The sequence below is a fragment of the Phyllobates terribilis genome, unplaced genomic scaffold (genome assembly GCF_046119375.1).
Source record: "Phyllobates terribilis strain yellow unplaced genomic scaffold, ASM4611937v1 Scaffold_3__8_contigs__length_932513732, whole genome shotgun sequence".
NCBI lineage: Eukaryota > Metazoa > Chordata > Amphibia > Anura > Dendrobatidae > Phyllobates > Phyllobates terribilis.
In genome coordinates, this window is record NW_027362763.1 from 321,085,999 (window position 1) to 321,100,994 (window position 14,996).

The 14,996-nt window shown below is 39.8% G+C and overlaps 1 protein-coding gene across 1 annotated transcript in view; it reads left to right on the top strand.

The window, feature by feature from the left end:
- LOC141259318 (probable cation-transporting ATPase 13A4) overlaps window positions 1-14,996 on the top strand; it is a 153,266-nt gene that overhangs the window by 40,053 nt on the left and 98,217 nt on the right. Inside the window, exons 4-8 of the mRNA XM_073675072.1 lie at window positions 6,660-6,730; window positions 7,157-7,237; window positions 9,696-9,765; window positions 9,855-9,989; window positions 10,886-10,958. Coding sequence (XP_073531173.1) covers window positions 6,660-6,730; window positions 7,157-7,237; window positions 9,696-9,765; window positions 9,855-9,989; window positions 10,886-10,958 — 430 coding nt within the window. The remainder of the gene's footprint in view (window positions 1-6,659; window positions 6,731-7,156; window positions 7,238-9,695; window positions 9,766-9,854; window positions 9,990-10,885; window positions 10,959-14,996) is intronic.

The window sequence follows — 14,996 nt, forward strand, 5'->3', positions numbered from 1 at the left end:
TGCAATGGCTCACTGACATCCTCTGCAGCTCTGGACTTGTTTTTTGCCAGTGACTTCTATTGAAATGATATGTATAAGTGAGAAGATTCACACAGTTAATGTATAACCTAATGTCTGCAAGCAAGCCCCGCCATCTGCTGATCAAAGATGATTGGAAAAGAGAAAACAGAGAGAATTACATTACTAGGAACTGAAGAGTCAAGTGCATGTTCCCTGAGGGAAGAGATTGGAGGAGACACCAGGGCAGGTGATAGCTGAGGCGCAGTTAGTAATTATAAAAGGCCCAGGAGGGCAGTGAAGGGGAGGAGTCGGCACCTGTACCTGTGGCAGGTTGGACGTGTGGTGCAGTGGAGTTGGGTTACAGCCACCATTACTAGTGAATAACCAATAACCAGACCCAAATGAGGAACCGAGTAACTATACCCAAGAAGGGAACTGAGTAACCAGATCTTGGGCCGAGTGACCTGAATTGGAGACGGGAGACCAGAGCTGGGAGATCTGAGCTGAATTAGCAGGGCCACAGCTGAGATACACGATGAGGCCGCAGAAGAAGGACGTTTGTGTGAGCAGATGCTCATGGTGTAGACGTACGGTAGAAAGGGGATTGGGGCCGTGCATCAGGGTATGAAGGCAGATAGCGTAACAGATGTGCAAAGTGACTCATCGATACAGGACTTGCGGCCTAATGGCGGAGTAACATAGACTTCCGTTAGGGCCTGTACAATGGTCCGTATTGCTTAAAGAGTGACAGAGAGATGACGGTGACCGACTTGATAGTGCTATGACGCACTTCAGGTGGAGATATTATGTCCAAGACACCACTAATGATAATAGTTGTTCACTTGTGATAACAGAAAAATAGCGTGTTTATAGAATTGTCTTAATACCCAGTATAGTTAAATTGTTGTATTATTACCATTGAATAATCTACTGTAATTCCACTGTTTGCTTTACCCTTTGATGTTGAGCTGTAGGCTCCACATATATCTGTGTTAATCAAATAAATATCTGTTAGTTAAGTTGCCATCATCCTTCTCTGAGCTGTTGCATCCACGTACCTGTTTACACTATCATAAGTGCCAAGGAAGGGAGCTAATGTCTTTCTGCTCCATTGTAGTTTTAACTGGATATGCATCCTGTGGACATACAGTACATGCAGTCGTGAGTATTTCTGGTCACCGGTGGGCCGTCATCTTTTTAGGCCTGGTCACAGTTGCACCTACTGTGATTACGATAGGTATAATAATGGTATCACTGTTTCTGGAAAAAAAAGACTGATCCTTTTAAATTATTACAGGCAGCTCTTTACAGTATATCTCTGACTTTAAAACACAATTGTTTTCTAAATGTCTCACCTTAAGGGAAATACCAGAGAATGATGTTCCCTTTTGGCAAGTTTTAGCAATGCCTTTATACATGAAGATGTTCAGTCTGGCAGGTGAATGAATTCCTTGCATTCCTTTATAATTAAGGACTGTGTACTAAGTGATATGTAAATCACAATGCCTATCTTCATATAGGCATATTTAATACCCAACCATATTCATTTTCTTTCACATAATTACTCTTCGATAATAGTAGGGCTGACAAATAGAACTAAATAGTAGAACACATCAGAGATAAATATATGCCAGGAAAATACATTGAGATGTGAAATCTTGGCATGAAAAGAGAAAAGGAAGCTGCACAAATGCCAGCTACATTGACCTCATTGACTTGGCACATACAAAAGTCTTACAAGACTGATTCAAGTGTATATTATTCTTAACCAGATGAGCCAATTATAAGTGAATAAGGACATTATATTGTAAACTCTACAAAATACACTACTAGGAGAATTATCACTATGTCGCAAGGGTGTAAGATTGAAGAATTTTAACTTTGTCAATTACATCTATTTGTCAGAAGTACATTACTAAAATCAGTACCCCGGCCCTAACTAAGGTATAAATAAGTTTCAGTAGTACTGGAAATGGCCATAATTCAGTTATATGAACTCCAAGTTCATAGAACTTCATAATCTCCATGAGCACCAAGGAAAACACTAATTTCAAGACAATTTGATTGACTGATTTATCGGAAAGAAAGGATATGACAGTCTACAGAAACAGCAATACAAAGCATTGAAAGACTCTTTGGAATCATCTACAAAAGACATAAAAATGAATACAGAATAAGAAAAAAGTGTTGTCGGGGCTTTATTTAACTATTAACTACTACTATTATAATATTAACTATTTTAATTACTAATGAGTCTGAAAGATACATTTTTGTGAAGATTAGCTTCGCGTCACTCTCACTCTTAGGCTACGGTCACACTATCAGTATTTCACATCAGTATTTGTAAGCCAAAACCAGGAGTTGGTGAATAATGCTGAAGTGGTTGTGGCGCCCTGCTACGCATTGGTGCCACAGATCCCAGAAGGGTGCATGGATGGACTTCTCCACAAGAGGCCCTCACACATTCACACACCTCCACCCTACCACCTAAGACCAGCAGAGGGAGCCCGTTAGGGACATACAGTACAGACCAAAAGTTTGGACACACCTTCTCATTTAAAGATTTTTCTGTATTTTCATGACTATGAAAATTGTACATTCACACTGAAGGCATCAAAACTATGAATTAACACATGTGGAATTATATACTTAACAAAAAAGTGTGAAACAACTGAAAATATGTCTTATATTCTAGGTTCTTCAAAGTAGCCACCTTTTGCTTTGATGACTGCTTTGCACACTCTTGGCATTCTCTTGATGAGCTTCAAGAGGTAGTCACCGGAAATGGTTTTCACTTCACAGGTGTGCCCTGTCAGGTTTAATAAGTGGGATTTCTTGCCTTATAAATGGGGTTGGGACCATCAGTTGTGTTGTGCAGAAGTCTGGTGGATACACAGATGATAGTCCTACTGAATAGACTGTTAGAATTTGTATTATGGCAAGAAAAAAAGCAGCTAAGTAAAGAAAAATGAGTGGCCATCATTACTTTAAGAAATGAAGGTCAGTCAGAGCGAAAAATTGGGAAAACTTTGAAAGTGCCCCCAAGTGCAGTTGCAAAAACCATCAAGCGCTACAAATAAACTGGCTCACATGAGGACCGCCCCAGGAAAGGAAGACCAAGAGTCACCTCTGCTTCTGAGGATAAGTATATCCGAGTCACCAGCCTCAGAAACCGCAAGATAACAGCAGCTCAGATTAGAGACCAGGTCAATGCCACACAGAGTTCTAGCAGCAGACACATCTCTACAACAACTGTTAAGAGGAGACTTTGTGCAGCAGGCCTTCATGGTAAAATAGCTGCTAGGAAACCACTGCTAAGGACAGGCAACAAGCAGAAGAGACTTGTTTGGGCTAAAGAACACAAGGAATGGACATTATACCAGTGGAAATCTGTGCTTTGGTCTGATGAGTCCAAATTTGAGATCTTTGGTTCCAACCACCGTGTCTTTGTGCGACGCAGAAAAGGTGAACGGATGGACTCTACATGCCTGGTTCCCACCGTGAAGCATGGAGGTGGAGGTGTGATGGTGTGGGGGTGCTTTGCTGGTGAAACTGTTGGGGATTTATTCAAAATTGAAGGCATACTGAACCAGCATGGCTACCACAGAATCTTGAAGCGGCATGCTATTCCATCCGGTTTTCGTTTAGTTGGATCATCATTTATTTTTCAACAGGACAATGACCCCAAACACACCTCCAGGCTGTCTAAGGGCTATTTGACCAACAAGGAGAGTGACGGGGTGCTACGCCAGATCTCCTGGCCTCCACAGTCACCAGACCTAAACCCAATCAAGATGGTTTGGGGTGAGCTGGACCGCAGAGTGAACGCAAAAGGGCCAACAAGTGCTAAGCATCTCTGGGAACTCCTTCAAGATTGTTGGAAGACCATTTCCGGTGACTACCTCTTGAAGCTCATCAAGAGAATGCCAAGAATGTGCAAAGCAGTCATCCAAGCAGAAGGTGGCTACTTTGAAGAACCTAGAATATAAGACATATTTTCAGTTGTTTCACACTGTTTTGTTAAGTATATAATTACACATGTGTTAATTCATAGTTTTGATGCCTTCAGTGTGAATGTACAATTTTCATAGTCATGAAAATACAGAAACATTTTTAAATGAGGTGTGTCTAAACTTTTGGTCTGTACTGTATGTACATACACTTTTAAGAGCTATGTATTAAAAGTTAATTTTTAAGGGTTTTTTTTGTTTAGTTGGTTCCATATGATACTTGACTGCATTAACTTTATCAATTGATAAAGGGATAGTGAGAGTTAATGAGAGAGAGTGAGTTAGTGAGAGTTTGGGACTAGCCCATACTGGGAGGGGATAAGTTGAAGGGAAAGAGACAATTTCCTGGTAGGAAGTCAGATAGGGCTTGAAGTGCATAGCATATGGACCTAAGGTCAAACTTGAGCAGTGCCGCATTTTGAGTGCCCCTAAGTAAGAGGATATCAAAAGGAAAGAGAAAGCGAGATCTGGGGCAGAAGTTACTAAGAGATAGAGTGATCTACCAGAGATGGGTCCTAGGAGAGGACACCTATCCACAAGGCCCAGAGTTTATAACTCTTGAAGGTAACAGGCCTAAATAGGACTGAGTACATGAGACAAGTAAAGTGTCCCGGGTGGGAGTTCCTGAACGTCAGCACTAGAGAAGCTTAGTACAGGCCATACTTGCACCCTAAAGGGAAAAGAAGATGCGGAACCGCGTGACAAGTAAATAACTCTTGGTAAGCAGTACTGTAGTGTTGAGCTGGGTTGTGGTGAAGTAGTGAGAAGCAGTGGAAACAAAGGACCAGTAAAAAGAGTAAAGGTGAAGATAGAGAACAATAGAGAAAAGAAGGTATTGAAACAGTATGGAAAATTCTGCAAGTTATAAAGGAAATGTTCACAAGACTGTGTACCTGCTATCTCTTGTATATACTGTATTTCATACAAAGTTCCCATTCAGTAAAAAGTTTATTTTTGGATGGTGGGATCCTTCATTCAACTGTAAAACTTCTGGTCCTGGCAAACCAGCAACAGTGGTTGCATGCGGCCTCCACGGGCGTAGCGCCCTCACAGCATAAGTCCACATACCCTGCCAGGACCCCCTCTTTCATATAACGTGCCGGGCCGCAATAGACGAGTACCTCGCCCATGGCTACTGGCCCGCGCCACATCACACACACACTGAATATAGATTACTGAAAGCTAACAAAATGGCAATAAAAAAATGCAGTAGTGTTTCTTTAACATTTTGGATCACTCCATTGACAACCCAAATATATTATTAAAGTGGAGATCATTGCCCAAAAGGAAAAAGCTAGGATTTCTGAGGTAGGCTGCCAGAAGCTGGAGTCTGGCTGTGTATCATGTTTGCAGTAGGTCATATCAACCAAAGAGTGCTCTACTAAGTACTAAAGAAACTTGTCCTGAAGAGGTTGAGTAATTCTGAGACTGCAGTTGTAAATAAAAGTGGCCAGTCTGTTGAATTTTGAGAATCCTCTTGTTATATTAATTTTGCTGAGCGATTTAAATTGTTCTTGTTTCATTATTTTGTAAATTGTATTAAAAAACCTAATTTGCAATTGGGGTTGTATAGTATTTGTTAGGCTGACTGGTTGAGGTGGATCCTCAAACCCCGAGGTCTGGGTGGGCACATGGGCCAGGGCTGTTAATGCAGCTGGCAGGTGAGGAATGCGAGAGACAGGTAGCAGAGGTACTGGAAACTGCAAACAAGTAGCAGAGGTCCTGAAAGCTGCAGGCGACCATTTATTAGCAGTTCTGTAAAACAAGGAACAGGTAGCAGAAATCCTGAAAGCCACAAGCAGACACATAGCAGAGGTCCTGGAAGCCACAGACAGACATACTGGAAGCTGCATTTGGACATTTACAGTGGTCCTGGAAGACCAGGAACAGGTAGCAGAGATCCTGGAGACCACAGGCATACACATAGCAGAGAACCTGGAAACCACAGGCAGACAAGAGACATCCTGGAAACTGCAAGTGGACACATAGCAGAGGTCCTGGAAGACAAGGAATAGATAGCAGAGATCCTGGAAGCTGTAATTGGGCAGGAGACATCCTGTATTCTGCATGTGGACACATAGTAGACATCCTGAAAGATCGGGAACAGGTAGCAGAGACCCTGGAAGACTGGAGACAGGTACTGGAGGTTACAGGCAGACCAGAGACATCCGAGAGACTGCAAATAGCAGAGGTCCTGGAAGATGCAAGCAGATGGGAGACGTCATGGAGACTGCAGGCAGGTTGCAGAGGTACTGAATGCCACAGACAGGCAACTGAGGTACTGGAAGCCGCAGGTAGCCAGGAGACACCCTGGAGACAGAAGACAGGTTGCAGAGGTACTGAAAGGCGCAGGCAGACAGGTAATTGAGGTACTGGAAGCCACAGGCAGCCAGGAGATGTCCTAGAACTGTACACAGGTTGCAGTGGTACTGAAAACTGCAGGCAGACAGGTAACTGAGGTACTGGAAGCCACAGGCAGCCAGGAGACTGGCAGATGTGGAGCACAAGAAACTTTAGCAGACTGGGGTGAATGGAGCAGAGCCCAGACATGGAAAAGGGGTGTTACAGTATTGATTGCAACTTTATGCAACAAGAACAGTTTCATATTTGGTTTATGCTAACTTACCTGCATTTTAATTCTTATTACAGGTAAAGTTCATTCGGGTACAGAAAATTCGATATGTCTGGGATCACTCTAAAAAGAAATTTGAGAAAATTGGGTATGTGTCTCAGATATACAACTATACATTATGGTTTAATACAAAACTACTAAGATTATTGGTATATTAATATGGTTACGATAGAGTACTTTATCAATTTGCAATTATGTTTTTATTTTCTGACATTTAACTCTCCATTGATGTCAGCCAGTTTTGAGATAAAAATAAAAGAATTTCCAGACACATCATAGATCTGGACATATCCTACATCCTCTATATTTAGGAAGTACTTGGATAATCATATCTTTTGAATTTTCTAATTTTTATATGGGAAAAGAGAAAATGCATAATACAGTAAGTATTATAATGAATAATGATGAATAAAACAGTGAATTTTATATCTAATAAACAAATGCATGGTCTATGGGTAATCCATTTGTGAGTCCATCAGCATTGCATTGCATACAATTGTTTTTATAATTTCAGAACCTTAGAAGATGAGCACTCTTGTTATAGCATACATACAAAGTATGGATTGGGTCTGAAAAAAGAAGAACAGGACATCAGGTAACAAGTATTTATTGCTTAACCCCTTCACGCCATGGCCATTTTCCATTTTTTTGTTTTTTCCTTCCCTTCTTCCAAGAACCATAACTTTTTTGTTGTCAATATAACCATATGAGGGCTTGTTTTTTGTAGGACGAGTTATACCATATAGTGTACTGGAAAATGGGGAAAAAAGTGCTGTGAAATTGCAAAAAAAAGGCAATTCCTCAATTTTTTTAATTTTTTTTATTTACCATGTTCACTATATGATAAAACTAATCTGCCAATATGGTTCCCCAGGTCAGTACAAGTATGCAGATACCAAACATGTACAGTTTAGGTTTTATTTAAGTGGCGAAAAAAAAAAATCCAAAATTTGTATGTAAAAAAGCTTTTGCGTTTGTCGCCATTTTCCGAAACTCATAGCGTCTCCATTTTTTGAGATCTGTGTGTTGGCTTAATTTTTGCGACCTGTGCTGATGTCTTTATTGATACCATCTTGGGGTAGAACCAATGCTTTGATCACCTGTTATTGCATTTTATTACAATGATTTGGCTACCAAAAAATCGTAATTCTGCCGTTTCAATTCTTTTTCTCTTTACATCGTTTACTGAGCTAAGAATTTACTTTATATTTTGATTGACTGGACATTTCTGAAAGCAAAGATTCTAAATATGTGTATTTTTTTTCTTAATTGTTTTATTTTCACAGGAGGGGGGATGATTTGAACTTTTGTGTTTTTTGTATTTTTTTTCATATTTTAAAAAATATATTTTTTAACTTTTTACTGTATTTAATAGGCCCCTTAGGAAACGTGAAGCTGCGATCGTCTGATCACTTGTGATATACATATCAGCTGGTGTTCATAGGAGTATTACAATGACATGCACAGGGGTCTTCTGCAGACCACTGGCTGTCATCACAGCCCATCCGTGCCCCCCACTCCATTAATGTGACAGGTGCACCGATGGGCAGAATTTATGACACGCTTCCGGCTGGATTTAACTGGTTAACAATCAGATTGGAGCTCCACTCTCATCTAATAAAGGCACATGACAGCTGAGTAAATCAGTTGTCATGTGTGGGGAAAATCTGCTGTCATGTATGTGAGTTGAGTGTCATAATATTGTGATCTGATTCTCTTGCATGCGAGATTCGGATCACATGTGCAGAGAAGATGGATAACTTAATTTCTCCATCTTCTCCATTATCTGAGTCATCATATATCGGACTGCACCCAGATGACATCTGAGTGCAGTCCGATGTTTTCATTCACCGATAGACTTGCATAGGTGCATGTTGTATATACTCTCCAATACGCTGCCAATCGCAGCATGCAGCGACTTTTTTGTCATGTCGACTCAGCATGAGAAAATAAACGCTAGTCACCACTGCTCCATAGTATAACATTGGAGCGAGTGCTATCCAATGAAACATCTGAGTTATATGAGTTATACGCTGGCTACTCGCTAGTGTGAGCGAGCCCTTAAAGTGACCTAAATCAAATCTTTGCTGCACACTGAATTGAACATTTAATGAGGCAATCAGCCAACATCCAGCAGGTTCTAATGAAAAGAAATGCCATCAGAAAATGACCTATTGTTTAAATTAGATTTTCTGTTAAATATATTTATTTTTTATTTTTTCCAGATCATGATCATTATTAAAAATAAAAATGAGAAATCTTCCAATTTTCACACTGGCCACTTGTGCTTTTTTAGACTCTAATGGCCGATTCATTAAAGCTTTCATGCCAGAATTTTGGCATAAAAGCTTTGAAAAGTTGCAAAATTTTAAATGCAATTCGGAGTTGTGCCTAAATTTTGCTACTTTTGACATCTTCAGGCTAAATTCTTCTATCCAGAAATAGGTGGAACTGGGCTGGATGGAGGAGCAGTGGGGAGGGAACATCACAGCTCATCTAATTCATGATGAGTTGTGATGTTCCCTACACCAGAAATCTCACTCCAGTACGTGTTTGGAGTAAGAAATATGGCATAGCGCAAAGAAGCACACGCCACTCGTCAGACGCTTCAGATTCATGCAAATGCGTGCAACTCTTCATGAATTAGGAACGTCTGACTCCAGCATGCCCCATCATCAATCGGACCCTAACTTAATGAATGAAAAGACTTTGACCCTATCTTTGTATTGAAGCATCTTAACAGTATGTGCAAAGGTCATTGTGAAGGGAGGGGGCTAGGGGGATCTGTGATATCCCCCATTTTGATTGGTGAATCCTGTGTTATCAGTTATATATTGCAATGTTATCATTCATTGTAATCCTGTCTGTGATGACAAGAAAACTGCTGTAAACTCTAAAATAGGACATTTTCTGATTACACATTCCCTTTAATAAGCATCTGTTCTGCTCATCGTGTATCAAAGTCTCTCCACATCAGATAAGAAAAAGAATGAGTTAATTTGATTGAAAAATTAGATATAATTAAAGAAAAAAATTCTCCTTGTTTCTTATAGGAGACTTGTATGCGGACATAACACTATTGAAGTTGAGGTGGCTCCTCTTTGGAAATTATTAATTAATAAAGTAGGTATACATCCTTTGTATTCTATGATGGATCGAAGGTTTGGAGAAGTTAATAAGAGGACTGATGTTATTATTTCTGTGATACGCAGGTGTTAAATCTCTTCTATGTGTACCAGTTCTTTACTGTGGTCTTGTGGCTGGCTGAAGGGTACTTGGGCTATGCTATTGCCATCCTCCTCTTGTGTTTTTGCACAATCACCTTATCTCTCATGGAACTACGACAGGTATAAAGTACAGATTATTTGTTATCGGAATAACAGCAATGATTTTGTTTTTACTGAAAGGACTTGGAAAGAATAAAAACTGCAGATATAACTTACATGAACAGTGGTAGCTTTGTAGTTTAGTAATTGGACAGAGCAGCAAGAGGAATTGTATGGTCTCCTTCAAGGGGTTTTTCAGAAATCTAATAAAATGGTCACCATTGCATAATTCAAATGACAACCCATCCAAGTAATATGTTAGGACGTGCTGCAATCTGAAGAAACCCAGCTCTTGAAGACTGTGTCTCAACTAACAGGAGCTTTATCATAAGCACACATACCACAGCTGCCCCAGAAACGTATGACATGAGAAGAAAATAGTTTTCTTCTCATCTCTCGGTTGACTGAGCAGGGAGGACCGAGGTTGAAGAAAAAAATAATTTGTGCTCAGTCAGTCAGTTGAGAAGAAGATATATTTCTTCTCCTATCACACACTTCTCCAGCATACAGCTTCTATCAATTCTCAGATCTCAAGTTTCAGGAGCTGTGCAACCCTCAGACTGCAGCCTATTCTGATGCTTGACTAGGAGAGGATGCTGTTTGAATTATGTGATGGGGCAATTTTATTACATTTGTGGACAACCCCTTTAAACTTGCAAAGGGTCTTCCACTACTTAAATACATTGGGTAAATGTATAAAACAATAAAAGTTTAACTACTGCTATGAAAATTGGCCAATGTGTTTGAGATATTGAAAAAATTACTTTCTTTGGGCACAGGGACAAAAGCGATTGGTGACAATCTCTGTGCATTGCTATGGAATATGATGGTGCTACATAAATAAATAATAATAAATAATTTCAGTAAATAATGCTTATGGTTGAACATGACCTGTATTTTTATGTTCTATATAATAGCAATCTAGTAAGCTTCACAATTTGGTCAAAGCTCACAACAACATGAAAGTGGATGTTTGCCGGAGAAATGAAGGTATGATTATTTAGTAATTTTTATATGTTCTAAGTTTTCTAAGCAAACCTTACTTTTTACATACATTTTTAACATTAAACCATACTAATGACTTGGCAGGATCACATGATTTTAATGTCATAATTAATGCAAAGACCTCCTTTAAAGGGAATTTGTTACCAGGATTTTGCTACTGCATCTGACAGCATCATGATACAGTGGCAGAGACCCTGATTCCAACAATGTATCACTTATTAGGCTTCTTGCTGCAGTTTTGATAAAAACACAGGTTTCTTTGCTGCAGATCTTCCAGATCTCTGAATGCTGATCTCTAAATAACCCCACTCACACCAGCATTCTGTGTATACTGTGCATAGGCAGAAAGCTGCCAATCAGTGGTGTTGGCGTGGATATACAGAGCTCATGAATATGGAGGACTACATAGTTTTATTAGTCCTCTAGTGATAATCTCCTGCTGATTAAACATTGATTTTATCAAAACTATACCAAGCAGCCTGGTAAGTGACACATTGTTGGATTGGCTTTTCTGTCTCTACATTATGTGGCAATACCTGGTGACAGATTCCCTTTAAAGGGACTTGACCACATGACCTATTTCACCCACTATCTGGGCCTTTAATACCTGAAGCTTGAGATTTCTATGATTATTATGGAGTGCACTTTTCATTAATAGTCATATTAGCCAATAAACAATGTATTGGAATAATAAAAATACTTTTAATGAACTTAAAGATTAACTTCATTTTTTAAAGGTCATGAGACTGACCTCTTTAAACTGAACAATTATACTGTCAGTGAAGACTTCCAAAAGAATGTATTGCATGATGAATAGCCTGTGTAAACATCATTGAGGCATGCTAGCATTGCAATACTCTTGATATCTTTGAACTGCTGCCAGAATGGAATTTTCCTGGGTTTCCCAGCAGGCAGACAATCATCCAGAGGCATCATTTAGATATAGCATCTAAAAGAAGCTTGCAATGGAAAAGTTAAAGCGATTATCCAGGATATATTCTTAAATTAGAAAATCCTTGTGTGATCAGTGGGGGTCATGGTGGCACTACGCATTCTGAATAATTTGAATTGATTGAACTATGACACCAGACACAGCAGCATGCACATACATTGTGATGTCAAGTGCTAAAGTGACATAACCAGGGGGTTACAGTGAGAGCGGGATCGATTTATTCTCCTAAATGCGCAGTAAACTATCATGTAAACTACCAACATTACATCCCGACAAATTATATAACAAAGTGTGCAACGGAACACAGTGTGCAACAAGATATATCCAAATGTTGAATATTTGAATTTTAAATATCCATTTACATGATGTACAATACAAAGTTATATTGTTGTATCGTGTTAGCCCAAAACATCGATGTAAATACTTTTATGCCCAAAAATGACAAACGTATTCTTGGAGTGATACCTTTAATGAATAACCAGGGGGTGATGCCTCCTAATGATAAGTTAGAGATCAAATTCAGGGTTTTTAGTTGCAAATAACAAGTCTGTGGGAATGTTTAATTATTTGGAGATCATCTTGTGGAGGTGTGAATTGAATCCATCAAATACAGTCTGCATACCAAGCACAAATCAGGACTACAAAATCTTGGATGTCTTTTCCTGTACATCCTCCAATGTACATGATACAATGTACAAGGTGTCCAGAAGGAGTTTATATTGGAGAAACTATGCAGAAACTGCAAACGAGAATGAATTTACACAGACACACAATTAAGAATGAACTGGACACGCCTGTGGGAAAACATTTCTCTGGTCCAGGACACTGTATGAAAGATCTAAAAGTTTTAGTACTAAAAGATCATTTCAAGGGCGACAGAGAGAGCAAAATTTGGGAATTCAAATTGATAAGGATGTTCAATTCATTGACAACAGGACTCAATTTAACACCTGGGTTTATGACTCACTACATGGATTCAATTCACACCTCCACCAGATGATCTCCAGATAATTAAACATTCCCATAGACTTGTCATTTGCAAATAAAAACCCTGAATTTGATCTCTAACTTATCATTAGGAGGCATCACCCCCTCCACCTCATGAACAAATGTCTTGCTGGAACATCTCTTAAATGTTGTGCCCCTTGTCTTATTAATTCATTTGTAATATTGCCTGACGAAGGAGCCTCTGTGCCCTAAAAGCTTGCATACATATATTTTTTTTCTGGTTAGCCATTAAAGGTATCACTCCTAAAATACTTTTGTCATTTTTGGGCATAAAAATGTTTACATCGAAATATCCATTTAAAATTCATATGTTCAATTTTTGGAAATATCTTCGTGCACAGAGTGTGCACCACATCTAGATGTATGCAATGCAAACATTAAATATACAAAATTTAAACAATCAGTTAAAATTAGTGATGAGAGAGCATACTCGCAAGTACTCGGGACTCACCCCAGCATCTCAGTACTTGAGATGCTCGGAGCTAGGCGAGTAATTACGAGATGCTAGGGCGGATGCTCGGGTCCCCTCCCTGCATGTTTGGCGCTCTTTACAGAGCCAATGATGCTTGCCATGCACTGTAATGCCACAGCCATGTTGGTTGTGGCATTACAGTGATTGGCTGGCCGCACAGCATCATCAGGTCTGTATCAGACCCGGCGCCGCCATACTCATCCGTCTACTCCGCAATCACACAGTGTGGGGAGAGCTGCTGCTGAGCTAGGGAGAGATTCGCTTGTTTATTAGGTAGTGTAGGTAGAACAGAAGCATATTACACATATCAATCTCAACAAACAGTCCTTCTGAGGACTAATCCAGCTGCAGAGATATCAGGCAGGCAGTGTATATAGGCAAGCAGGCAGTGTATATGGCAGACTGCAGTGCATATAGCACAAGAGGCTCCATTCCAGTTCTGTCTGCTGCTGCTGCTAGACATTTCTAGACATAGGCCCAGGTCTCAGGGGCCAGGAATAATTTTTTTTTTATCTTAATCCTCATTATTTGCTTAAAAAGCAGTCCAGAGAACACTGTTTTCTGTTCAATTTGCTTGTTGGCACTGCAGAATACAGCCAGGTCCTTTCCATATTACAGCTCTAAAAATCCAGCTATTTAAAACTGGTTTCTCCGTCACACAGATCACACATACAGTACAGACCAAAAGTTTGGACACACCTTCTCATTTTAAGATTTTTCTGTATTTTCATGACTATGAAAATTGCACATTCACACTGAAGGCATCAAAACTATGAATTAACACATGTGGAATTATATACTTAACAAAAAAGTGTGAAACAACTGAAAATATGTCTTATATTCTAGATTCTTCAAAGTAGCCACCTTTTGCTTTGATGACTGCTTTGCACACTCTTGGCATTCTCTTGATGAGCTTCAAGAGGTAGTCACCGGAAATGGTTTTCACTTCACAGGTGTGCCCTGTCAGGTTTAACAAGCGGGATATCTTGCCTTATAAAAGGGTTGGGACCATCAGTTGTGTTGTGCAGAAGTCTGGTGGATACACAGCTGATAGTCCTACTGAATAGACTGTTAGAATTTGTATTATGGCAAGAAAAAAGCAGCTAAGTAAAGAAAAACAAGTGGCCATCATTACTTTAAGAAATGAAGGTCAGTCAGTCCGAAAAATTGGGAAAACATTGAAAGTGTCCCCAAGTGCAGTTGCAAAATCCATCAAGCGCTACAAAGAAACTGGCTCATATGAGGACCGCCCCAGGAAAGGAAGAACAAGAGTCACCTCTGCTTCTGAGGATAAGTTTATCCGAGTCACCAGCCTCAGAAATCGCAGGTTAACAGCAGCTCAGATTAGAGACCAGGTCAATGCCACACAGAGTTCTAGCAGCAGACACATCTCTTCAACAACTGCTAAGAGGAGACTTTGTGCAGCAGGCCTTCATGGTAAAATAGCTGCTAGGAAACCACTGCTAAGGACAGGCAACAAGCAGAAGAGACTTGTTTGGGCTAAAGAACACAAGGAATGGACATTAGATCAGTGGAAATCTGTGCTTTGGTCTGATGAGTCAAAATTTGAGATCTTTGGTTCCAACCACCG